General features: G+C 48.6%; 8 protein-coding genes across 8 annotated transcripts, besides 12 other annotated features; 3 read left to right on the top strand and 5 right to left on the bottom strand.

Annotated features, from left to right (window-relative positions):
• Window positions 1-93: 93 nt before the first annotated feature.
• Window positions 94-1,836, bottom strand: ACLA_009530 (putative sucrose transporter; the record flags this gene model as incomplete). Its single annotated transcript, XM_001273955.1, has 2 exons — window positions 94-1,466; window positions 1,536-1,836. The coding sequence occupies 2 exons, from the start codon at window positions 1,834-1,836 to the stop codon at window positions 94-96; spliced, it is 1,674 nt and encodes a 557-aa protein (XP_001273956.1).
• Window positions 1,837-3,821: 1,985 nt separating this feature from the next.
• steA (sexual development transcription factor SteA) lies at window positions 3,822-6,256 on the bottom strand (the record flags this gene model as incomplete). The annotated part of the gene is made up of 5 exons (XM_001273954.1): window positions 3,822-4,068; window positions 4,132-4,215; window positions 4,336-5,856; window positions 5,923-6,022; window positions 6,133-6,256. 5 exons carry the CDS (start codon window positions 6,254-6,256, stop codon window positions 3,822-3,824), a joined length of 2,076 nt encoding a protein of 691 aa, XP_001273955.1.
• Window positions 5,345-5,371: a microsatellite.
• Window positions 6,058-6,123: a repeat region.
• Window positions 6,257-6,941: 685 nt separating the features above from the next.
• Window positions 6,942-6,975: a microsatellite.
• Window positions 6,943-6,975: a microsatellite.
• Window positions 6,976-7,272: 297 nt separating this feature from the next.
• Window positions 7,273-7,310: a microsatellite.
• Window positions 7,274-7,310: a microsatellite.
• A 98-nt stretch (window positions 7,311-7,408) lies between these two features.
• Window positions 7,409-7,442: a microsatellite.
• Window positions 7,443-7,874: 432 nt separating this feature from the next.
• Window positions 7,875-7,943: a microsatellite.
• A 3,577-nt stretch (window positions 7,944-11,520) lies between these two features.
• Window positions 11,521-11,549: a microsatellite.
• A 1,001-nt stretch (window positions 11,550-12,550) lies between these two features.
• Window positions 12,551-12,596: a microsatellite.
• Window positions 12,556-12,596: a microsatellite.
• A 696-nt stretch (window positions 12,597-13,292) lies between these two features.
• Window positions 13,293-13,321: a microsatellite.
• A 1,139-nt stretch (window positions 13,322-14,460) lies between these two features.
• ACLA_009510 (uncharacterized protein) lies at window positions 14,461-15,411 on the bottom strand (the record flags this gene model as incomplete). The annotated part of the gene is made up of 2 exons (XM_001273953.1): window positions 14,461-15,000; window positions 15,058-15,411. The coding sequence occupies 2 exons, from the start codon at window positions 15,409-15,411 to the stop codon at window positions 14,461-14,463; spliced, it is 894 nt and encodes a 297-aa protein (XP_001273954.1).
• A 231-nt stretch (window positions 15,412-15,642) lies between these two features.
• ACLA_009500 (1-(5-phosphoribosyl)-5- ((5-phosphoribosylamino)methylideneamino)imidazole-4-carboxamide isomerase HIS6) lies at window positions 15,643-16,543 on the top strand (the record flags this gene model as incomplete). The annotated part of the gene is made up of 3 exons (XM_001273952.1): window positions 15,643-15,942; window positions 16,010-16,196; window positions 16,260-16,543. 3 exons carry the CDS (start codon window positions 15,643-15,645, stop codon window positions 16,541-16,543), a joined length of 771 nt encoding a protein of 256 aa, XP_001273953.1.
• A 361-nt stretch (window positions 16,544-16,904) lies between these two features.
• ACLA_009490 (tyrosyl-tRNA synthetase) lies at window positions 16,905-18,332 on the bottom strand (the record flags this gene model as incomplete). The annotated part of the gene is made up of 6 exons (XM_001273951.1): window positions 16,905-17,138; window positions 17,194-17,432; window positions 17,488-17,554; window positions 17,605-17,669; window positions 17,718-18,149; window positions 18,212-18,332. The coding sequence occupies 6 exons, from the start codon at window positions 18,330-18,332 to the stop codon at window positions 16,905-16,907; spliced, it is 1,158 nt and encodes a 385-aa protein (XP_001273952.1).
• A 1,227-nt stretch (window positions 18,333-19,559) lies between these two features.
• On the top strand, window positions 19,560-20,069 carry ACLA_009480 (uncharacterized protein; the record flags this gene model as incomplete). Its single annotated transcript, XM_001273950.1, has 4 exons — window positions 19,560-19,597; window positions 19,659-19,716; window positions 19,830-19,922; window positions 19,992-20,069. 4 exons carry the CDS (start codon window positions 19,560-19,562, stop codon window positions 20,067-20,069), a joined length of 267 nt encoding a protein of 88 aa, XP_001273951.1.
• Window positions 20,070-20,847: 778 nt separating this feature from the next.
• ACLA_009470 (Elongator subunit ELP3) lies at window positions 20,848-22,578 on the bottom strand (the record flags this gene model as incomplete). The annotated part of the gene is made up of 1 exon (XM_001273949.1): window positions 20,848-22,578. One exon carries the CDS (start codon window positions 22,576-22,578, stop codon window positions 20,848-20,850), a length of 1,731 nt encoding a protein of 576 aa, XP_001273950.1.
• A 454-nt stretch (window positions 22,579-23,032) lies between these two features.
• ACLA_009460 (succinate--CoA ligase (GDP-forming) subunit alpha) lies at window positions 23,033-24,473 on the top strand (the record flags this gene model as incomplete). Its single annotated transcript, XM_001273948.1, has 7 exons — window positions 23,033-23,199; window positions 23,286-23,314; window positions 23,391-23,517; window positions 23,579-23,641; window positions 23,707-23,732; window positions 23,799-23,881; window positions 23,973-24,473. 7 exons carry the CDS (start codon window positions 23,033-23,035, stop codon window positions 24,471-24,473), a joined length of 996 nt encoding a protein of 331 aa, XP_001273949.1.
• Window positions 24,474-25,719: the final 1,246 nt, after the last annotated feature.

Genomic DNA, 25,719 nt, shown 5'->3' with positions numbered 1-25,719 from the left:
CACTATGAGGTCTATTCATTCAATAAACATGCTTATTAATGGTAGAAACTAATCAATACCCAAAATTTCATTATCCTTATATGTCCTAAATATCTACATTCCAGGATCTCGAAGGCGACTGGCCAGCCAGGCTGCAATCAACGCAGCGCATCCTCCGAATCTCAGCACCCATCCCACACTGTCATCCCAGGGCTCTCCCCGAGGCTTCTGAAATGCTTTAAAGATGGCGCTGCACACAAGACTAGACAGTATTTGAGGTGCAGAGACCGCGACGTTGTGTAATCCGAGGATAATCCCGGCCTGGGCGAGGTTCTCGTCGTCCTCTTCCTGGCCCTTTGCACGTCGCGGACCGGTACCGTTTTCAAGATCGTCATCGCAGTCACTGTTGTCATCGCAGTTGCCATAGGCATCCGGTTGAGCATTGCTCACCGCTTGAGAGTGAGATCCAGAAGGTACTGCCATCTCTGCTTGATGCCGCCGAATTCGACGTTCCGCATCGATTCGCGACACTTCTGCGGAGATCAAGGCGAATGGCGCCCAGAGGGTCAGGGCCCACGAGATGCCGACGAAACCGATGACTATCGATGCAGCTTGGTAAGAAGAGATGAAGAAGGTGCTGAACATACAAACGGCAAATAGGACATGAGATAAAAGCCAGGTTCGACGCAGTGTTAGTCCCGGAATCTGGAGTCTGGACAACCATGTTGGTGCCTCTTCATTCCCGACATACTTGCCCCCCAGACTTTCCAGAGGAGGCTCAGAAGGGATACCTCCAACTTCTATGCTCGAGATCGACAACCTTCTCGATTCAAGACACGGCTCCTCTTCCTCAGCACTTTCCGAGCACGATTGCTCATTGCTTGCGACCCTGTTCTTATTGTAAGTTGGAACGACAAACAGTGGCAAGGCGATGTTCGCAACAAATGAGATAATAGCATATATCAGCAGTGCAAATGTTCCGATTCTAGTCGCTTCTTCCCAGGCCTTGTTGATATCGCTGTCCGAGAGGTTCGGATGCTGTTCGAAGATCGGATTAACGTAGAGCTGCCCGATGTACGTCGTCGCGTAGAAGAGAAATGGAAACCAGCCAACCCAGGCGGCGAGCTGAACCTCGCAGACCTTGGCGATCTGAGGAGGCAGAAGCCTGATGGACTTGAAAACCTGTCGGAAAAAGCCGACCAGTCCGAGGCTGGCTGAGGAGGCCGGCCCATCGAGTCTTGGATCCCGTTCCTGGATGTAAGAACAGCTAATGGCCAGGGTTATGCCCAGTGCCAACGACGACAACGCACAGAGCACTTTGAATTGGGAGTTACCCAAAAATGGCAAGATGCGAGGCAGATCGAGATAGCCAAAAATGTATCCAAGGATATTCCCCACACCAGTGAGGCGACTAGCCCAGGCGTTCGCCGACTCCTGCTGGTGATGAGGTGCATTATCGACTATGAAAGCTCGAATGCCCGCCTGAACTGTATTGCAAAATTACCGGATATTCACCAACCAAAAGAAGGTACGCTCGCTCGCAGGGGAGCCCTTACCAGTATTGATAGCAAAATCCAGACAGTACATCAAGACAGTTGCCACGACTATGATCGTCGTCCGAGTCCCCGTAGAGGCAGGGTCAACGCCAAAGATTCTCAAGAAGCTTCTGACGATCTCTTGCACCCAAGCGAGAGTGAGCAGGGCCACTACAGTCGCTGCAGCGCCAACAACCATAAACGGCTTCCGTTTACCCCAGGAGATCCGGCAATTGTCGCTCCGAATCCCAATGTACGGTTGTACGAGTGTACCTGTTAAAGGCCCGGCGATCCATACAAATGCAAGCAGGGCCTTGCTCATTCCCAGGGACAGTAGAAAAGGCTGAACATACACCAAGATCGTTAGACTCCGTCACTGTGTAACACACCACTGCGGATATTATGAACGCTCAAGGGGCGCTAGAACTGACCGATCCATTCGATAACTCTACCGACCATACCACCTGCAGGCTAATTCCATCTCGTTAGCAATTTCCACAGGCTCCTCAAGCAACGACAATCATAGACGATACGAGACGAGATACACATACCCGCCAATACTCAACGTCAACAAGAATAGATACCAGCTACTCTTCGTTTCCGCAAAATGCTCTGAGTGACTTCCTCTATGGCGAACATCATGCTCGGCCACTGCTATCGATTCCGCAACATCGTCATTGTTTCTGCGATCCGGTCCCACGAGAGGGGAGTTCTCATCCGCGACTCGGTCATCTATCGCCGGCATCGATGTGATATGAACGCGTCGAGGCGTTTTAGGCAAAGTTCTGTATCGCTCAAATCGTCGGTGTGCGATATGCTATATTCGCCTCGAAGCACGATGTCGTAGGTATGAGCTTGTATAGGACGAGTGGTATCGACGGTATACCAATTTTGACAGGACGAACAGTCCAATGATGGTTACTGTGACGTCGAGAAGAACAATATGGTAATAGATCCTTGAAAATACCAAAAAGAAAGAGCTCAAAGCCAGAGCAATATCAATATAGATAGTAGGTAATCCAATAAATGCAAGCAGAGGCAATCCACAGCGATAACGGCGTCTGGGGTAGATAAGAGTAAACAAACTATTTCGAGATCCTAAGATGTGGCCATGCTGGAGAATAGGCGAGAGATACCAGGCAAATAAGCTCTCGCATCTATAGATCAGTAAGGGGGGGGAGCGATTATACGATTATAGAACGCAGAAAACAATGAGGCTTTCCATGAGGGTGTCTTGTGTCGTGTGTCTTGTGAGGCTGGACCGACGACGTCAGCAGGGGGGTGCACGTGACTCTTGGAAGCTCTTGGGCAACACTGGTTGGGCTCAGTAAAGCAACTGGTACGAATTGATCATGTAATGGGATGGATCCGAGTATTCCAATTTGCTGCTGAACCCCCAAGTAAGGCTCACGAGTTACGATCCTTCATCAAATCTACCTAAGGTGAGGCAACGGAGGTGATCAAGCGACCTGACAGGTACCGATCCAGGGACTGCGGGGGGTAATATGATAATATCTGCAGCGACCTGATGATCGATGCAAGGATATCATTGGATATCATTAATTGATTGTGATCTATGTACTCATCTTATCCACATCTCCATTGCAAACATCAATTCCATCTCTCCGACGGATTCTATCTTTGAATTGGTGGTCGCATCAAGCTCCCAGAACCAATATCCCCGACATGGAATTCCACGTCGTCTCCCAACAACTGTGTGCTGGTTGTTATCCAGCCTGCATCGCGCATTACCTTGCGTTTCGATTTTCCAAAATCCAGGATAATGAAAATAGACAAGAATACAGAGACCCAACTGACGCACATAGCACAAGAACAAAGGGGAGAAACAAAGCAAAATGAACCCACAAGTGCTGGCTGTAGATGCGGCCATGGCGCTTCTGCACCAGCCAAACACACAATGTATGGGCATAAGGGACACACCAAGCTAAACAGTAACAATAAAACAGGAACCGAACACTTAGGCATATCCGCTATTGGATGGTCCCCTCACATTGGGTGAAGGACATCCGCAAAGGTCCATAAAGATAAGCAACAAAAAACCCCTCATAAAAGAAAAGATTTCGATTTGCATTAGGAAGTAGATGGAGAAATTCAGATTCCATCCTCCTCGCCACTCCGCATTATTGCAAGTCATTGCCGCCCGTCAGGAATGAGGAGAGGTGCAAGAGAAAATAGCTTCGAGAAAAGCTTAAGAGCAGAACAATAGACACCTTGGAGCTGAATTAGGAGGTCATAGCCAAAAAACACATACAGAAATTATCACGGCTCCACGGGAAACGTAGCATGCTATATTTGCTGCTGTAGAAGTTGAGGAGTGATCATATGTGAAGCTACCATTGAAGGCATGGCAGAGGTCATCGCCAATGATGAGGGCATCGATGTCACGCCGATAGCATTGACCATGGAGTTGTGCATGGACTCGATGGGTGAGGAACCATCTTCAGAAAGTTCGTTCTCATCATTTTCGATGTCTTCCTCGTGGGAAGGAAGTGGGTGCTGGCCGTCTTGTTGAGCCTCGTGGATCCGACGATGTCTGTGGGGAACAGAATCAATAGGTGTGCCTATGACAATGCGAATTTTCGATGGATAGACTTACTGAGCAAGGTTGTCAGAGCGCGAAAAGGCTTTGTTGCAGTAAGGGCAAGGATACGGCCGTTCCTGTGTGTGGGTGCGCACATGCCTGTGACGCTAAGTGTTAGTCGGCGGCTACATAACTCAAGACACGGAAAATAGACTGCAGATCGCCCAAACAGAGCGAGCCAATGAACACCAGCACATGAGATTAAAATATGCAACTTACCGTTTCAGATGCTCCAACCGCTTGAAGAGTCGCCCGCATGATGGGATGGGACACGAATGGGATTTCTGAGGATATGGTCCGAGCTCCATCATTGTAGCGCTTCGAGCACGGCGCACAGGACCAGGAGCAAATCGATCCGACTTATGCGGGACACTATTCTGAGCGACTGCCTCATATGCTTCCCCGTTCGGGATGGTGGCTAATTCATCTTGGGAATTTGTCATCGAGGGATTAGAATCAGGATGTTCTTCCAGATTGGAAAGTGGAGTGCCGTGGCGGGACATCTCGTGCAACAAATTCTTCTGCGGGAGAGCTGCGGTAGTATATCCATTTGTGGGATGCTGTGACGCATCCGGGGTCTCGTCCCCGTCAACAGCGGGGGTCACAGAATTGGAGACCGAGCGTCGGAGATCGCTAGGTCTGTGGGCTGCATAGGCAATCGGCTGGGAAGGCGCAGAAGTCGCCTGGGGGTGCGTGGTAGTAGCAATGCCGGGTGGGATAGAAGACCGGCGTCGACGTTGCTTATAGGTGGGAGAGCCCTCGATCACCGAATACACATTCGAATGATAAGTTCTCGCCGGTACAGGATAATGAGCGCTTGCGAGATTCGAGGGTGGTAACTGCATCATCGGATGGAACGCAGCTGCAGAGCTAATATCAGGAATTGCAGTGAAGAGACCAGTATCTTCATTGGCGATGTACGCGGGCTCAGGGCCCAAAGGAACGCTGTGCTGCGGGGGGGTGATAGGTTCAAACGACAAGCCTCGGTTACTATAGTCTTCATATTGCGAAGAGACGAAAGACGGTGCTGGAGAGTATTCGACGACAAAGGTTGGCATGGACGCATGGCGCTGGTGAATACGGACAGGAATGCCATTTCGATCATACTGGATCTGACCGTAGTCCGGCTCGCGCTTAATGAGGGCTTGCGTCACGGGATTGGGCATGGGTATTTGGTGGTAGATCGCCGAATTGCCAGAGTCGTCGGGAAGAACAGGTAGCGTCGGAGGAGCCATCTGGGGAGCCATCTGGGGAGGAGGCATTGCGTCAACAGTCCGAACGACCGGGGAGTTGGACTGGCCAAAAGTCGTACCCGCGTGAAAGGATGAAGAGTTTGCTTGTTGCGCCTTGGTCAGCTGCTCATACAACGACTGCGAAGAGTCGAATTCGAACGACAGTGCCGGCTCGCTGACAGCAAGAGTGGTCGCCTCCTGCCCCATCTTCTCCCTTTTGAGGTCTCGTTCCAATGCATCGAGAAAGAGCCGATCGTGCGGCACGCTGTACCAGTAGAAGACCTTCTGCTTCTTTTGCGTTCGTATACAGTTATTCTTGTAGAGAAAATCGAGGAATGGGCTCTTCGGTTCCTCCAAAGTCGCATCCGTGCCGGCTTTCAGATTTCGAAGATCAGAGAAGATACCCTCCTCAAACTTCTTGGAGTTTTTGACTGGGCGTCCAAAGGCTTGGAACCGAAAAGCGAGGCATCGAACGATGTCAGTGCCCGAGATGTGGAAAAGGTTGTTCCTGCTGCTCATCAGCCAAATGGACTCCAACGGTTTGGCTCAAAGGGCTCAAGGAATCTTCACGAACCAGAGAACACAAGAGATATAGTCGCCAGTGGGAAGTAGGAATCGTCGGATTAGCTGGTCTCGGGGCCAGTCCACAGGCGCTGAAAGAAGAAAATATTTCACTAAAATTGGGTGTCAGCAGGCAAGGTCGAGCGCCGGGGGGGGGGAAGAAAAGAAAAGGAAAAAGAAAAAGAAAAGGAGAGGGAAAGGGAAAGGAGGGGGGTAAGCATACAGTTATCCACTTGCTGAAGCGCAACTTGCGCATCATGAGGGAGGCTCTGTTGCGCTTCATTCGATAGCATGAAGGTTTCAGGCTTTTGAGGAGGTGCCATCGGGGCACCATGTTGAGGATACATGTCGGACTCTTCTTCTGAAGCAGTAATCTGCGGGCATCATCAGTTAAGCGCCGGAGACTATAGGGATGATGGCACAGGTGGACGGCCGCCATTCTTGTCTGGTGAGAAGAATCGGGGTCCCAGCTGCGACTGAAACGAAGAGTTAAAGGGAGGTGGATATACGCACACTCAAGACAACTCGCCTAAAAAAAAAGCTCGTGGGTGGAAGAGGATGAATAATGACAAGAAGAAAGACAACAAAAAATACAATGAAGTAAATCGGGATCAAAGAAAACGAAGGTGTTGGGTCAATGTCCACGGGTCGAATGCGAAACGCAGCAGTGTCACTGAACACAGAGAAAGAGAGTGCCAGCCTCCCAGTGACAGAGAAGAGTCGTTGGCGATGCGATACTGCCCGTTGAACAAAGAAGGGGGATACCGAAGCAGAAGTGTGATATCAGATGGCAAAAGAGAGCAATGGAGAGTTGAAGGTGGGCCAGCCCGGTTTCAAGTCCCTTTGAATGATACCTGACTTCTCGCACGGCGAAAATGAAAGGAAAAGAAACGAAGGAGGTGATCTAGAGCGAGTTATGATGGAAGAGTGGGAAAGGGGGGAGAGAAGAGGGAGAGAGAGGAAGAGAAAGAAAGGGAGAGGAAGTAAGATGGCTGAAGAATGAGGTTGGTCTTCCCTTTTGACTGGGTTGTAAGTCAGTCCGTCAGTCAGTCAGTCAGTAAGTCAGGCCAGGTCGGGTCAGGTCAGGTCAAGGTGGGAGGGGAGGAGGTCAATTCGACTGCAGTATTAACACTTGGACTGGACAGGACTAGTTAGCTAGTAGTAGCCTATTGACGGCGAATAATAAATAGGTATAATAATTGTGTACGGAGTAGTAAAAAAAGAAATCAATCAGAGGAAAATAAATTCAGTGAGCAAGAAATCAATTTAGTTTCAATTAATTAATCAAAAATCATGAACCAAAATAAATACTTTAAGGGAGCGTATGGAGTACATACAGTAGTAAATAAAAACAACAATCAAGCATCATCATCATCATCATCATCATCATCATCATCATCACCGTGCCTGGAGTCAAAGGGAGCGCCGAAGTCTACTACTACTAGGTATGAAGGACCGGCTAGAACTAGTACCTACTGACTACGGAGTACACACCATGGAAAAAAAAATTAAATCAAATAAAATAAAATAAAAGGGCAGGGCTTCTAGTCTTCTACAGAGTACTTGGGGAAAAGCGGAGACTGGCGCCAGGGACAAAACAGAATGAGGACCATGATTATTACATGGTCCCGTACAGGTATCGGACCATGTATCTCACTCCATACCACCAAATGGAGAATTTAACCCCCACTAAACACTGAGAGAGATCCATTCATCAAGCCTGATAACTATAGAAACAAACGAAAGACTCTGCTGTACTCCGTACTCGGACGGTTATTTACCGTGCATAGTTGGTACTTGGTACCGCTGTGACCAGTGGGGCTTATCCGTTGCGTTCCATAGATTCCATTGCCAATGATATCCAACACTCGAACTTGGTCCTGGTGAAGTTCTCTTGGGTGAATCCATCGATCGTATTATTCAGGCTTCAGATCCAAAGATCCAATTTCGAGTTCAACTTACTCCGTAGGTAAATACTAAATAAGTAGGTAGGTAGTTAGGTATACTGATAGATACCTACCTAGTGGGTAGGTACCTACAGACATAGGATATTGATTATTACATTACTGCCTATCACAAATTTCCCATAATCATGTCAACCCCTCCTTCAATATGATTACCTGCTATCGATTGTCGATAGCATCATTCATCATAAGAATGAACCCTCTCGTGATAATAATTCCATTGCCGGATCTGCAACTCTGTTGGGCTAGCTTGCGCGGTGGGGTGCAATTAGTCTGGAATTCGGAAGTTTGCAATATGAGAACTGAGAAGCCAGCCTATCTACGAAGTACTCTGTAGAGTAGTCGGTAGATAGTCATAATACATCATTATTAAAGTAGTAGTTAGGAGTAGGCCGATATTGGTAGTCAGATAAGTGAAGTGCTTTGGTGGACAATCATAATATAATTAATTGTATGTACTATCATCCTGTCGGTAAATTAGCATATAAGAGGTGACCTACTCCTCAGTTATCTGTGGCGTAGCCTGACTGACTTAGCGACTATCAAGAGGGATTGAGGGACTATCTAAGTTACGATGACTTTACACCTTACATAGCCCGATCTATATTTCCAACTCACAATCAGCAAACATCATTCAGGTGGGGTCAGAGACAGTATCATCGTTTGGATGACCATCAGCATCAAAATTAGGGGCTCAAGTCTCGATGAGGCTACCACATATGACGGGCCTCCCAAGGTGAAGGTATCTTTCTGGACCCATCCTTCGGCTATGCCACCAGAACAGGTATGAGGAGATATGCCGCCTGGATTGATTGATGAAAGGCAAACAATGCATGGATACCGAGATCCTCAGTTATTGGGTGTGGGCATCAGCGAATCCCAGGAGGCTACGTTCATGCGTTGTTTGTTCAAGTCGGGAAGAATGGCGCTTCCAACTAGGTAGAGGACTCATGGAAATATTGACGGAGTACTCTGTACCAGATCTTGACTCCATCAGCTTGTCCATCATTTGACATTTCCTGTGCATAAGGATTCTGCACACTATTGTACCTTACAGAGAGATCTGGTCGCCTTGGCGGCTAAGCACTTCAATCAGTGCGTTATTCCCGATTCTTCAGTCCATCCTTCTTGTCTCGTTCCACTTTGGAAGCTCAAGTGGGTGGTTATTACTGAGGCCTCAATTGGTTGACAAATATGGAGTCAACCCTAGATTCTGGTAGCCTGGGACCTGGGTATCACCTTACCTTAGGTACCAGCCCAGGTACACAGAGCTTAAGACCATTATAATGTAGCTGGACATTGCGTCGAGCTTCTTCTTTCGTCCTGACGTATCTAGCTATCCCATCTGTGATTGATTTTTTGCTGTTTTATCTTCTCCTGAATCTACCTTTCCCCTTTGCTGGGGTCTGACAACTCATGATTCTTCTCTAACTCACTACTGGTGTTCTGCCAACAAGCAGGGTGGAACCTGGCCAACCTGTCCTGAACGCCAAGACTGGCTCCTCCGATCAAAACTGGCGCAGGACACAATTCCATGATTTATGAAGCGTGACCTAAGCATCCGCCCCCTTGTTTCAGAATCCACATGAGCGCTTACTTCTCAGCCAATGGGGGCGCTCCGGATCTCGGTTAGTACCTCAGTAAGTACTCAGTAGGTAGCAGGCTACCTACCTAGGTACCTCTACTTAGCAGCCATTCTGATTTCTATGAGCATTGAGCAATCAAGTCCACGGTCCAACTGCCAACGGTTTTGAGACTGGACAATCAAGTTGGTGAAGTACTTGGGTAGGTAGGTACCTAACTTGGTAAGTTCAAGTCTATAGGTTATTTGTCTCCCGAGTACCATCCGATGCTCGCTTACCTAACTGATTCCAAGCACACCCAGGAAGCCCCCCAGAAACCTAAGGCACCTATCTAGTAATGACTAGTCACCGTTGGGCCCGTTTCGGAGCTTAATCCAGCCTCATTGTCTTCCTTGCGGCTGTAGCCTGTATGTCCTATTAAGTACTTGCAAGCCAGGAGATTTATGTCGATATTTGTCTACATTCAGAATGGATTACCTACGCTGTACTCCCGGACTCCATCGTATCTTTGTCATAATGGGCTTCTGACCGGTCAGATCTTTGACTATCACTCCAAATTTGACTCGTCTCGCGACGACGGTCCTGAAAGTGACTTTCCGTTGAGCCACGACGCTCAAGCCATCGGTTCTCGCTCACGGATCCAAAGTTGTCGCCGATGCGATCTTCGAAACTGAAGTATTTCAGTCTCGACTCCGGCTCGTAGTCGTGACAGAGGGTCCCGGTGATAGCTACCGATTCAGATACCCTGATCGTCAGTCGTTGACTCGCAAGTCACTCGCGACTCTCGAGGACGACGGGAAATACTCGACGGGCAGACATCGACCGTCGTGCTGGATCAGGAGATGATCTACCGACGTTACATAAACTTGGTAAGCTGGTGGACAACGGGGCTGGTTGAACCCGATCGAATGGCCAGGGAGCATGTTCCGTCTGTAGTGCTTCGCTGTGCACAGATGTCTTCCAGTCCAGACTGACTAAGTTGTACAGGGTGTCTATGAGTATGGCCATTTGCGTACTACTGTCTTGCAGATGTTATGTTTAGAACCTCCGCTTTGACGTGTCATATCTGTAACAGCTCGAACCATAAATATCCACGGAGTCGGCGCTCAGGATCTGAGCCTCTGAGCGAGGGTGGCCTATCCAGTATCCAATATCCATCCCGATGGCACCGCGAATCGCAACCTCCATTGGTCGATCGTTTCTATCATTGGCATATTGGCTGATTGCTTCTCAATAATAATAACTAATCTCAATGACCCGCGAGTATCCAGTCAAGTCCTGACTCCTGACCAGGTGGTATTGTAATGCAATGGCCAATGACTCCACTCGCCACTGGATGTAGCTTCGGCCGAAGGAATGAAAGTCTTTTGCTCCACTACTCAAGAGGAAAGGGTCTGCGTCGATCATGAAGTATGCAAGTGCTAAAACTGCCGCTCGCTAGATGATTGCTGACTACGGAGTACTCCGTAGTAGTACTCTGCCATGTGCTTTCTGGATACCAAGCGGAGTCGTCGAGCTGTTATGACTTATGGTCATAAGCAGAGAGTCAAGAGGTATGACTGCAAGTGCCCTCCATGTGTCATTGTACCCAAGTACTGATCATCCAGGGTTCAGAAGACATTCTTCAGGAGCTCCGAACTCTGTGGGATCAGAGTACTTCCAGTCTTCCACTATCTCGTCTCCTGGGTCTCTAAATCCCTGGTGTCTCAGACTTGCTACTTGCTAGTTGCTACCACCGAGATCCACCAGGAAAGGGGGAACTGGACCTCCCAAGCCCTAACTAACTCCCAGAAAGGATACTCCGCTAGGTCCCAAATAGTTCCCCTCTGCACTTGGAAGGATCATGGATGTAGGTAGTCCTCCGTACCTAGTATCGGAGACGGCGTCACGGATTCATGGTGGATTGGTAGTTAGTTAAAAGTTACAGGAGACGGCATTGCCTATTTTGGTGGGGATTCCAGAGGAATGGACGTCAACGCCATGAGACAAGACCGAGAACAGGTGATGCCATTGTGGCTTTTGAGTAGATACGAGATACCTACACCGTAGACTCTCTAGTCTCTAGAGCTTCCAGAGCTTCCAGAGCTTCCAGACAAACAACGGCTAGAATCAAACCTTAACAGAAGACTCAAAGGATGTAGATTTTTTTTTTTTTCTTTCTCTTTTTTCTTTCTCTTTTTCTATTTTATTTTCGCTCGTGTAGATAGCACGTGCAGTTTGATCACCGAATCTGAAACCGCTAACGTCGAACCGCAAAGCCCGCACGACATTCCAGAATCTATCATCACCAGAACAACGCCGATGAGAATGAATGCATTGGTCCAGTTTCCCAAGTAGCGTGTCCTCCATTCCATGGGCCATGGCTTGTGTGGATATGGGATTTTTTATGGACTCGACCTGTGGACTTTCCCGTATCAGTGCTGACGGCAAAAATTTCCGTAGTCTATGAGGTCGCAGGATTCAAAAGCACACCAGACTAACAACTACTGTGTACGTAGAGTCTTAAGGGCTAGGGAAAACCGTCTCCGTGCGAAGATCGATCTCCCACTCGACGCTCAATCACAATTTGCATCATCCAGTCAGTGCCAAATCAAGTTTTGAAACGTCTTTCTGCCGTTGCGTCCAATAGCCTCGCCAATGGGAATCTGCGACGATGCACGATGCATTATGAGATGCATGAAAGTCGTAGACTCGTAGGTAGACATCGCGGTTGGTCTGAACTGGACTCTAGCAGTCTAGTTAGTCTAGCTGCTCCAGCCTCCTACGCGACTCCGTGGATTTTCCCCTTATGGCAAGAGAATTTCTGAGAAGTTGCGGGGAAATACGATGTGTTTTGCATTCCAATGCTTTTGACTACTAACGAAAGAGTGGCTAAACTGGGTAGAAGTGAAGCCGGAGAAGAATTGAAACTTTGATTCTTTCTTTTTCTCTCTCTCTTTTTTTTCTTTTTTTTTTTGTGCTTGTCTTGTAGCTTGCCAGACCACTTGTCGTTCTATGATACTATCCCAGATCCTGATAAATACCCGCGAACTATCGAGGTCAGTTTCCACCACAGCCTCCACCGGAGTTAGACAGTAGATGGTAGTTGGGGCCCTAGGTAGATAATAGATAGATAGATAGATAGATAGATAGATAGATAGGTCAGTCATGGGTCTCAAAAGTTCACCAAGTCCGAACAGAGATTAAGTTTGCCCTGGGAATGATAACCAGTCAATCATCTAGTCCTCTATACGATGTCTGAGAAGATCAGTACGATGCTCGACTTGCCAAGCAACACCTTTGCCCCTGATGGAAGCACTAGAGCCGATCGATTACGTATCCTCTGCTCTATAGGTAGATAGGTATACACTGTAGAGGAAGTCCTCTTGGTCTACGGCGCAGAGTAGAAAGAATTCAAAATCCAACTGACATCTATCTAGTATTCTCTATTGTAGATTAAGCGATGAAAGCACCCATCCATTCCCAAGCCGTTCAATAATGTCTATATCTTAGTACCACTCTGTTTTGATCAAACAACCACTAGAGTACTAGTACTAGCAAGTCAGCCACCCTCCAGGAACCAAAGTCTATCATCCAAAACACCACCACCACCCATGAACCAATTCTCCACTCCGAACAAGAAACCTCCCAGGCTCCCAAGTTTGACTCTCCCCATGACCACCTTCCACTATCTTGATTTCTAGATAGCCCTCACTTAAGGGATATTCGGGTTTGGACTCCTCCCCATCCTAAAGATAGAATTTTGCCTTCTCGTTTTACGGTTTCACATCTCGAAGTTCCCTTGGGCGTGCTCTCATGGAGCGTGCCGGGAAGGGTTTCCTGCGACGGAAGATCTGATCATCATAATCATCATATCATCATCATCGTTTACGGAGCATTTTTGAAGGCAGCAACTTGGATTGCACCACTGTAGTACGATGTGATATACTCTACTCTCCGTAATGCAGAATCCTCACCCGAAAAACAACATTGAACGTTATCAAGATGACTGGGCCGTGATTAAGTGAGCAGCCCTAAGATTCTAGATGTATGCACATGGGGTGGATGGGATGACATGGTCCTGCGATTGGCCCAATGCAGAGGCCAGTCTAGGTCTCAGAGAAAAACACAGCCCGAATCGAACGGTGGAAAAGGATCGCAGGTGGCAGGAAGAGATTGTGTCATTCGTGCGGCTTTCATTAGGCGAAGACTTCAATCTCGAGTTGAAAATCATTCAGTAGGCAGTAACCGAGGCAATTATGGGAAGCTAGATGGCATCGACGCTCACTCAGACTGCAGCCTCAGGAGCTAAAGACACTCAGACATGGACTTTTCTCGGAGAAATCCTTCCCAGTTCTGTGTGTGCTTGTGTAGGTTCGAAAGTTCGTATCAGAAGTTCAGAACAAGGAGACGACAAGGTTCCGAATTTCAGGGGGGTTTCACTTCAATCATGATCTAGAAAGCGGAGGTTTCACCCTATCTGGAACAGTGCACAAGTTCGCTCCACCCTTTTTACCGGAAAGGTCTCAGAATTGCGAAGGCGTTGGATCGTGCCTTGATAAAAATTTCCTTGAATAAGACTGGAAATTAAGGTTCCTTGGTATCAAGCTAAAGGATTCTGGATGAACTGCACTGAGCAGTATTAACTGTCGTGTTTTGTGACAGAGACGGAAGTCTAAAAGAAAGAAAACGAAAGGGTCGATAGGCGAGCTGTGCAAGCCATGAATGTCAGAGGCGATACCCATTTCAGAAGATGGCCTGTGCTAGCCATTGATAGCTTCATTAGTGGCAGCGATGGTGGCAAGAAGTAAACCAGGAGCGGAGGGAGGAGTATAGGTAGAGAGGTATACAAATCCCTCTGAAGGTAGAGAATGGCCATTGGTGCCTGGCCCTGACCAGTGGTTGTTGCAAGGAGCAGCACTTCTGCCCATGGTGGAGCCATCTAGGCGATGGGGGCTGGGAAGTATTCGAGTCGAGCGATACCAGATCGTAACCATCGGAAACCACATCCAAAAAATTTTCATCTCAACGCCGTCCTCTTTTTGACTTTGACTTTCCTTTGCTTGCCCGACGCTTGCTGGCGATGACGGAGATATCGCGCTTGCTCAGATTGATGGTTGCGCCGGTGAGTTTTCCAATAGACGGTCCTGAGATACCACGCTCCCGCCGTCCCTTGCTGACTTTCGAATTGTGTGTTGGCTTCTCGAGGATAATGCCATTTTCTTTCGCTTCTCGCCGACGCTTTTCGTCCTTCATTGAAGCCTTGGCTTTGATGCCCCTACGATGGGACGAGGGCATGTTCTGGTGATAGAGCGATGATTTTGCTCCGAGCGACTGCATTCTAAGGTCCAAAGCTTTCAGGCGGTTTTTGCCCGTTGGCGCAAGTTCCGACGCAGAGTCCAGAAGGTGGGATTCTTTGAGCAATCGCTGCAAAGCAAGGTCGTTCTTCAGATGTTCTGCATCCATCGCATCATCATCTTCAGCATCGGCCTTTTCGTTTTTAGGCTTTTTGGAAGTTTGCTTGGTAGGTACGGAATTTATGGACAATGACGGTGGTTTGGCGGTCTAGCAGATTGATGGATCAGTATGATGACTCGGTCGAGTGTCGCTTAGAACACATACCATGAATGCTTTGCGAGCTTTCTTGTCCAGTATTTCTTTCTCCTTCTGGCGTGTGTCGCAGTATTCGACTACCTCAACCTGGTCGTCTTCGTCCTCTACAGACATGCCGTCCCAATCTGATCCAGACTCTGATTCCTCGCTGTCTTCCTCTCCTTCCTCTTCGCTATCTTCTTCTGACCTTCGTCCTCGTTCAACTCCGCCGCCTGGTAGATCAATAGGTTCGAATTGAGATTCGAAGAATTTCCGGAACACGTCCTGATAAGAGGTATCGGGAGTAGTAGATTTTTCCTCTTCATCCTCTTTCGCGGTGGCTCTCGGCACGACAGCCGTGGCTCTCTTTCTTTTCCCAGTCATGTTATGTAGGATGCTTCAAATTGTATGTAGCAGAAGTGGGGGTAAATGGTGGCATGAAACATCAACGTTTCAAGCTTCATCTACCACTTCAAAAATTTTGGACAGCTAGAGTCACGTGAGATAAGATAAGCGGCGCCCCTCGTCACCCATCGGATTCCAGGATTCCACATTTGGGGTATGACCCAACATTGCAAGCTCAATTCCGTCAAGAAAGGAATTAGATTTGTCAAAATGACCAAATTTCGCCCTTGTATCGATCTGCACTCGGGGCAGGTGAAGCAGATCGTCGGCGGCACACTGAGTGACCGCGATTCGGACTTGAAGACAAATTATGTATCCAAGCTCCCCGCTAGCCACTATGCGGAATTGTATCAGAAGCATGATCTACGCGGGGGCCACGTTGTGATGCTGGGACCGGGCAATGACGAGGCTGCGAAAGAGTCGCTGCGCACTTGGCCTGGAGGCCTACAGGTTGCTGGGGGCATCAATGATAAGAATGCTCAGTACTGGATCGATCAGGGCGCTGACAAGGTAGGATCGCTATTGAACCACTTGTCAATATGACTACAGAGGCGAAGAGTTAATTCGCTGGATGTAGGTGGTCATAACTTCGTTTCTCTTTCCAGAGGGGAGGTTCTCTCTTGAGCGGCTGCAATCTGTCCTTGCAGCCCTGGGAGGCGATAAGTCCAAGCTGGTCTTGGACCTGAGTTGTCGCAGAAAAGATAACACATGGTTCGTAGCGATGAACCGCTGGCAGACCATTACAGAGATGGAAATCAATCAAGGTATGCTTATGCCATTCTTGCATTTTCATGCTCTGATCTTACCATACTAAACCCTATCTCAAGAGTCCATTGCAATGCTGGAGCCATATTGCTCTGAGTTCCTCATTCATGCTGCAGATGTCGAAGGATTGCAACAGGGTGTCGATGAAGAACTCGTCGCCAAATTAGCACAGTGGTGCTCGATACCTATCACCTATGCTGGTGGCGCCCGCAGTCTGCAAGACCTCGAGAAGGTCCATGTCAGCAGCCAGGGTAAAGTTGACTTGACTATCGGCAGCGCTTTGGATATTTTTGGCGGCTCGGGAGTGACGTTTGACGAATGTGTGCGGTGGAATGAGACGCACTGAGCATTTGGATTCTGTCAGTGTCAATGATGTATATGAATTGAGTGGGCATGGCTCGTGGTGAGGAACAGCCATATTTTGAGTTATATATGTTTATGCCCACTCCTGATAAATGGGGCATTACTTCAAAGCCTAAAAAAATGGGCATATTAGAATATGTCTGTAAATTACTATTTCTGATCCTTTCCCCCAGAATAACCTAGTCGTTCGATAGGCGTTCTAGGCGCTTGGTACAAGATATCAAGATATTGTCATTCAAAACAAAGGATATCCTACCACGAGCGTAGATGAACAGCATGGGAAGCTCAAATGGGAGAAGGCCATATTGACAAATCTTAACAAACTGGAGGACAAAAAGTTATCTCTATTTGCTCTCCTGCGCTTGGTCTTTGGCTTCCGGCTTCTGCTGGTCTTTGCCCCCGGGGTAGCGACTTCCTTTGTCTTTCTTCTTCTTCTCCTTCTTTGGAGGCTCAGCTGGTGGGTATGCCTTGAGCGTTACCTCTTGCCATTCGGGCGAAGCCTTGTAGGCCTCCTGGATCGGCGCCATGAGCTCAATCAAAGCTTCTGCTACTGCAGGCTTCAGCAGCTGGGGAGTCAACTAAAAGCTGTCAGCAATGGAATTCACAATGCCCCCATGGGCTATTGGCGCGTACTATATCATTTGCATAATCGTGATGCATTTGACTGATGTTTGTATAGACGAGCGGCTCCAGGCCATCCCTTTCACGCGGAACGCGGAATTCTGCCTTTCCTTTCAAGGCTGAGACTGGCAGAAGAACGTATTCTGTGAACGCGAGGATGCCGTTTCCTTCAATCTCCTTGGGAATCGCTACGGCTTTGCGAATCTTCTTTCTGACCACCTCGGGCGGATCGAGAAGATCGATCTTGCTATCTGACCCTGTTGTTAGCGAGTTTCGTTTAAAGAAAGGCGGATGGTCTATAGTAACCTGGGTCACTGGCGCTCATTTTACCCCCGTGGAGACCAGGTACCATCGGATTAAGAAGATGGGCGCGCTGGGAATAGTCAGCCACAGATCTGAGTAGACATACACGACTAGACTTACCTGTTTATATCCAAGTCTTGGCAGCCATTCTTTTGCGGCTGCAAATAACTTTCGCTGGTCAACACCTACATCTAGTTAGCCAGGCTCTCGCTAGAGATTATGGAGAGAAATACCCCCAAACTGAGCGTCGACATTAAGATACTGCTCATCTAGAACTTGGAGGACGGGGTACAGCAGGCCGCTGAGGGGGCAATTGTCCGACTGCTTGACAACTTCCGCGCCGGCCTTCTTCGCGTCATGCTCAGAGACCAGAGAGCAAAGTCGGTAAACATCCATCACATAGTCGGGGCTCTTTTGGTAGGAGCTGCCGAGAACAAAAGTCAATTTCTCCGTCGATACGCCTACCGAGCGTAGGATCGAGATGATCGCATTCCGATAGAAGTCGACCCGATGCTGAACCAGCTCGATGGGTGCCTTGAGATTATCGAGGAAGCCATGGATGTCGGCCAGCAAAATAACCATGTCACAGCCAGCAGCCAGAAACTGGGCTATTTTAATGGCCGGAACGAAATATCCGGCGTGAGGTCTGCCAGTAGTTGCAGTGCCTTTTTGATAGAGTATCAGTTGAATGTCCAGCCAGTCCAGGAATTGGGTTGCACAAGCTTACCCCAGTAGATTCTCGGAGACCTCCCCTCTGCAATAATCTTCTCAATAATTTCAGGATTCAAGACCTCGGCAAGGTTCTCATTGATGAGAGCGAGCTTCTCTTTTGATCCCAAGTCTGCCATACTGGATTAGCCTTGCTTTCCCCCACGGCTCTTTACGAGAACAAGAATGCTTGCTCAGAAGCAATTTTCTTCTGTGATCTTCTCTCAAGAAGATCCTCGAGGTAGGGGCCCGGGGGCTTATATTGTGCTTGATATGTGTTTGGTTGCTAACCCTGATCATAATCTGAGTCACGGTGAACAAGGAGGCGGGGTTCAAGCAGGAGGATAATAAGGCATCATCTATATTCCATCCATCGCAGACGACGCTGACTACGACTGCAGCAAAGAAGGTCACTCAGCAATGAACTTATTTTAAGTCTCTGGAATTTTAGAGGCCTACCCAAGGAAGAAGATAGTTTATATTTTTCTGATACCTAAATTAAATAGATGCACTAGCAGAGGAATGGGTCCAGTTCAAATTGAGAACTGCTGGGACTATATGACTATGAGGCCTATATCAAGTCTCAGGAGCCGAAGAAACGTTACACTTCTCCGATCTTGGAAGGATAGGATCTTTTATGCTCGCAATTGTATTGACTGAAAGACATCAAACACGGTTGAAACTGCAAACCCGGACAACCAAGGGCAATCTGGTTCTGAACAGAGAAGAGGTGTCACCTAGTAGGACAAGACCATTGAGTCCATAAGCAGCCTCACCAGTCTTCCAGCATTGTAGAAATCCTCTGAGATCTATGTACAATGTCAGAAACGCTAGATGATCCGAGATCCCTCAGTAGATGACATGTTCTGGGGAAGAGGGTAGACTTGTGACATGATATATGAGGTTCTCCTGCATCCATCCATCCTCGCTCTCATTGTGGAATGACTTTCAAATTCGTGTATATCATTTGACCCCTGTGTTGTTCTCACCTCTAATCTGTATGCACGCATTCAGGGGATTTGACGATAATAAGAATGACGGTTGACGAGGAATGACGACGTTCCCAACTGCGCACTGCCAAATGCGGCTTAAGGCGACGTCCAAGAGCTCTTCGCCCTCCCCGCGAGTCTAGGCGGCAAACGATGCATACATCAAAGAGCTCCCGATCACCAATTAGTCTATCTGAGCATTTCATCGGCTGAGCCGCCGGTTGCCATCCCGATTCATCTCTTTTGTATCTTTTCTTTATCTCGGACCGGCGTCCTACGCTAATTCCAACGACAAGAAGTCATCCTCCTGACCGGCTGAACCAAGTGCTCGTCGTCTATCAATCACTTATCGCATCTCCAAATCAAATCAACGTCAAAATGAAGCCCGTTGTATCGGTCCTGAATGCGTGGTCCTGGTATGTTTTTCTCACTATAGGATGATACAAGCACGTTGCTCACAAATCGCCTCCGAAACAGCGTGGTCATCTCCCTCTTCGCCATCGTCATCCTCTCAGTCCTCGGGTCGTTATACCAGGTTGGTCCACCGTCTTTCCGGCTCGCGCATTCCCTGACATTGCCTGGATCAACAAATCCTGCTATGGAAGTTGCAAATTGGATAATGTGGCATTGTGCTGACAATGGAAATAGAGGGAACACCACGGCTTCACCGGCTCGGAAGATGAGCCCGAAGACGGCGCCGCAGTTGCCGCGTCGATTTTCACAGCGGTGATCATATACGCTGTAAGTTTCCCTGGCGGGAAACCAAGCCATAGGAATGCGCATCTGAATGCTGACATCTGAGATGAATAGTGCTTCTTCGTTTTCTGTGCCTTCCAGGCGTACCTGCACATGCGAAGCCGTCGCGACGGAGCCATATCGCTTAACTAGGTTACCCTCCCTCATTATATCTCCCGCGATCTATACCGGAAACCGAATCTTACCAAACTGGCCGACTACTGGAGAATCGAATCTAGTGCGTGATACCCGGTCAGTATCGTCTCGTCTCTTATGGACGGTTACACGACAACTGTCGATTAGATGCTGGCCGCACCTTGGATTCATTCTGATGGGCCGTCTTCTGACTCTGCGGTTGCTGTTTCTATTATTCTTCTAAGGATGGTGTTCTTCAGTGGTTCTGTTTGTTATTTCTAGAGTATATTTTCCCTGTTGTGGTTTGTACAGAGTACCAACGGTGTTTAGATCAATATCAAGGCGTATTCATCTGGGTTCCGATTAAACCGATGTTCGGCATTGCGTGTACAGAGTTGGTCTATCTTGTAGATCCATTCCTCACTGAGTCTCTGGGAGTGCAGAGGACGGATTGGCAAGTTTCTTCCTTTTATGTGCCTAGTACGGCTGATCAACCCTGAGCATGAAAAACTTATGCCCCTATATATTCGCCGAAGCATATCATGGCGTAAATTGGTGTATATGTAGCCATCCAGTGATGTTATATACTCGAGGAAACATAACCAGATATTTATGTACGGTGAAGTTGGAATTTAGCTCTCAGTGTGAACCGCTCACAACAGGATGAAAGAACGCCGCCTAAAGGCACCTCAAAACGCCAAACCCAGGACAGAACCCAGACTATTGAAATGTTCCTCTTCTATATCATCAATATCATAGAGACTTGCAAAACCCAACTCTGGCATGTAATATGCATTCAAAATTCCTCATCCTCAATCGGATGAAGCATCTTGGACATGTATGGACCATCCAAGGTGTATCCAAGACGCGCATAGTAGCTGCGGACACCAACGCCAGAGATGACGCTGATCTTCTGGCTGCCATGCTCTTCTCGCGCAATCCGTTCCGCCTCCTCCATCAACAAGGTTCCGAATCCACGGTGCTGGAACTTGCGCGGGTCCCGACCGTGAACCGGCACGGCCGAGCCATATACGTGCAGCTCACGCACGATACTCGTCTGCTGACCAGTGAACTCGGGACGGAAGGTATGTGTCGGGCTGCACTTTCGCAGTCGCAGTAAGCCGATGAGAATGTCCTGCTTGGGATCCTCGTAGGCGAGGAACGTCTCCCAGCCACCATTGGCGGTGTAGTCGCGACGAATGAGTTCCACCTGTGAAGGGCGGATCTTGTTCTTTACTTCGTTGATACCGACCTCGCGGGTACGTACATCGCGGCAGGTAGTGCCGAAGTCTTTCATTCGTGCCAGGGCCAGCTCGCGAAGGTTGCCATTTTCCACGCCTGAGGTGACCAGGGGCATGGGGATATCTCGCTGCACACGATAAATACGAGTCCATGGCGGTACCAGTGCAAGAATACGCGCGACGAGATCCACCAGCGCATTGGGGGTATAGTTCTTGTACCGGCCAGTTCTCCAAAGTTCGTAGAGACCGGTACCACGAATAACCAGCGTAGGGTAAATCTTCAGACCGTCCGTACGGAAGGCTGGGTTCTCAAAATATTCCTGGAATTGAAAGAGATCTCGCTCCATGCCGACATTGGGTAGATCAGGCATCATATGGCTGACCACTTTAAAACCGGCATCTTTGGCGAGCTTGAAAGTCTCCGCAACCGCAGCAACAGTGTGGCCTCGGTTTGTGTCCCTCGCAACATCCTCATACAGACTTTGCACTCCAATCTCCAATCGTGTGCATCCATACCGAAGCATGTCGCTGAGATGTGTATCCAAGCAATAATCCGGTCGAGTCTCAATCGTAATTCCAACACACTTGATATTGCTCATTTCGCCTGCCTGGACAGCCTCGTCTACACTGTCCGTCTGGTATCCACTCAGCGCATTGTGAAGCTGGGCAATGAACGACTCGCGATAATCCGGCGGAAGGGACATGAAAGTTCCACCCATGACGATGTATTCCACCTTGTCCACACTATGGCCCAAAGATTTAATCTGATCAACTCGACCTCTTGCTTGCTCAAATGGGTCATACCGCGCTCGAATCGCACGCATCGATGTCGGCTCGTAACCAGTGTATGATTGAGTCGAGTATTCGAAATCCGAATCAGGGCCACCGGGACAGTAGACACAGATGTTACCCGTGTAAGCGATATGGGGACAACGGTGGGGTTTGCTCATGACGGCAACGACAGCGATGCCCGAAGACGTCCGGATCGGCTTCGCAATTAGCTTAGGGAGGATATATTTCTTGTAATGTTCCGGCACCGCAGCGATGATAGCTGTCAAAGGTGGTTGAGTGGCCAGACGATGCTTCTTTGCGATTTGACCGCGCAGCTTGTTGAGGTTGATATCCTTCTTGGGTTTGGTCGTATCCCTCTGCGCTTCAAATTCCTGGATAAGCGCATTGGCAATATCCGAACAGGCTCGCATAAATCGTTCATTTTCTGGAGGAAGCTTCTCATTGCTGTTCTTGGATTTTGATGGTGGCGGCATGGTCATTGTGAGGGTCGCCATCGTGGGGGATGCCGCGACAATCGTAGGCCAAAATATATTCCTTCAGGGCGTCGATGCGATAGACTTGATTGATTTAATATGAATATTTGACTGAGGCACTCAATAATCAACCAGCCGTGACGCTAGACAATACAGTTTGGATTAATGAGGGGCAGGTTAAGACTTCAAGATCCGCTATCGTCGATAACCCAGCGATGGAAAAAAAAGAAGGCCGAGGGAGCCAACCGACCGCCGCGACAATTCGGATCCGCTTAAAGCTTTGTCCCGAAAAGTCCAATCTCGGCGCGTTTTCTTGCGAAGTGTCCCCCCCGTATCTGAATCCCATCATCAGTGTTGTTGGATATCTCCTTTGAGAAAATAACCAATTTTTTCTCTTTTTTGTGTCCTTTCTGACACTCTTACTCGGTGCACTCTCCTCTCTTTCTCTCCATCCTTTGCGTTTCATCCCACAATCATGCAGGCTCTCCGCCGTAACACTCTCTCTGCCCTTCAGAATGCCGCTGCTGTGCAGCGACGAGCTTACAGCCAGGGCACCTCGGCTTATGCTGAGACGGTGAACAACCTTCGCATCAATGGAGACACCAAGGTTCTCTTCCAGGGCTTCACTGGAAAGCAGGGAACGTAAGTTGTGTTGGGATTGCTTGCTACCCTGTTTTCTTCGGCTGTAAACAAGATGCTGACGTTGCTTTTTTTTTGAATACAAACAGTTTCCACGCCGAGCAGGCCATTGCCTATGGTACTTGAAATCCCCCCTTTCAGACTTGGTTGGACAGGCGCCTGCGACGGGGACATCAGAGCTTACGTATTCTCAGGCACCAAGGTTGTTGGTGGTACCAACCCCAAGAAGGCCGGCACAATGCACCTGGACAGACCTGTCTTCGCCAATGTCCGCGATGCCATCAAGGAGACTGGTGCTACTGCCTCTGCTATCTTCGTTCCGTATGCATTCATTCACTCCTAAGACAAAGAGACGAACTTGCCCGATGCTGATATCCTTCAGTCCCCCTCTCGCTGCTGCAGGTATCGAGGAGGCTATTGAGGCCGAGATGCCTCTGGTTGTTTGGTAGGTTGCGACTCCATCAGTGCGAAACTAGGCATAACAAATTTGCTGACATCAGTTCGTTGCAGTATCACCGAGGGTATTCCCCAGCATGGTATGGTTCTCCTCCCTGCCTGAGATCGGGAGTTAAACACCACAGAAACTAACCTCGGAATACCAGACATGGTCCGTATTACGGATATCTTGAAGACCCAGAACAAGACCCGCCTGGTCGGACCCAACTGCCCCGGTATCATTGCTCCTGTAAGTTGACACGCACTCGATCCTACAGTCCCAACAACAAATCCGTGCAGCTTACTAATGGGGGTCTTTTCTTCTTTTCGCGATCTTGTAGGGCCAATGTAAGATTGGTATCATGCCTGGGTTCATCCACAAGCGCGGCCGTGTCGGTATCGTGTCTCGTTCCGGAACCTTGACCTACGAGGCTGTGAACCAGACCACCCAGGCTGGTCTCGGTCAGTCCCTCGTGGTCGGTATCGGTGGTGATCCTTTCTCCGGAACCAACTTCATCGACTGCCTGCGCATCTTCCTCGAAGATAAGGAGACCGATGGCATCATCATGATTGGTGAGATCGGTGGTAGCGCCGAGGAGGATGCCGCCGAGTTCTTCAAGGCCAACAACAAGTACAACAAGCCCGCCGTTGGTTTCATTGCCGGTATCAGCGCTCCCCCCGGTCGTCGCATGGGTCACGCCGGTGCCATCGTTAGCGGCGGCAAGGGTGGTGCTGACTCCAAGATCGCTGCTCTCGAGAGCGCTGGTGTCACTGTCGAGAGAAGCCCTGCCCATCTGGGTAAGACTCTGCTCGCCGAGTTCGTCAAGCGGGATCTCATTTAGATGGATTGCATGTGAAGAGTGTGTCAAGTAGTGGATAGCTGCATCGTAGAGCTCAGCTTGTCCCTACGGAGTCTGCGATTCGCAGTGTGGTGCGTGACAGTTGCATCAGGGTCCCTTATACTCCTCCTATTATTACCCCTAACCCCCCCCTTCAGGATGGCCTCCTCTTTTATCCGTGTGTTACTTGGCCAGTTGTGTACTTTTCCTTGATCTTTCTCCTATGTTTAGACATGATAAGAAGTAATTATTAGCTTCGCTATGTAAATTTTGGTTTCTCTCATCCTTCCCACGTAGGTCTGGCATTTTGTCATAATTATCAACCCATCCATCTCCCGAAGTAGCCGTTATCTCTGCTAGACTTCTGCGGGATATCTACGCCCTGCCAGAATTCATCGTTTGGCCTCGCGGACGAAGAAAAAAAGGAAAAGAAAAAGTAAAAAATGGGAAAGGAAAAAAACAATCCGTCTCAGCCTTCATGGTACCTGTCCAACCATGAAAGACTGAGACATTGACAGGAGAATAAAATTTTACTCTCAGCCTGTGCTGGGCTGGCCTGATAATGGAAACGCATAGTCCTCCCTTTCACGGAATAGGTATCGATTCTGAGCCAGTCATCCAGTACACGAGGATACTGATCTTATGTGGATCAGCGGCAGGATACAGGGTTATCGTCTATGACAGGCTCTAGCATCTAGACGGTTGAGCGTCCTGAAGTATAGTGCCCTAGTGATAGCGTTGTGGTGGTTGCGTGGGGTTTCGCAGCGCAGGTAGACTGGTAGATGTAAGATATCCTAGATGGTAAAGTATCTATCGAGAGTGTGATTGCCGTTGATCTTTTCGTCTGCGCGATTAATAATAGTGCTCCCATAGATGTCAGAATGGGCTTCTGTGTGATGGCTGACAGTCTATGTTACCGGACTTCTTGGCTGGACAGGTGTAAGTTGATTCCGGGTATCATCTATCGAATATATATAACAGACTAGAAGTGGGATGTCTTTTTCACTCCTTGTTTTCGTGCTTACACAGTATGATGGCTAAGAAAACGCCATGAACCCGGGTGGCTGAAGTACCCGCTAGGTGCATAACACTTACCCCATGATGTAAGCACACTAGCACACGAAAGCAGGTCGTTAAAACCGCATGCCCGAATCATTGATTCGCCCATTGGCTGCTACCAAGTGTGCAGGGGTCATTGAAGTCCGATAGATATCGGCCCGATGCCCGTCGGGAATCAATAGATGGGCTT

Source organism: Aspergillus clavatus, genomic scaffold (genome assembly GCF_000002715.2).
Source record: "Aspergillus clavatus NRRL 1 1099423829795 genomic scaffold, whole genome shotgun sequence".
Classification (NCBI taxonomy): Eukaryota; Fungi; Ascomycota; class Eurotiomycetes; order Eurotiales; family Aspergillaceae; genus Aspergillus; species Aspergillus clavatus.
The sequence above is the reverse complement of the archived record's forward strand: the minus strand, read 5'-3'. Positions and strand labels throughout refer to the sequence as shown.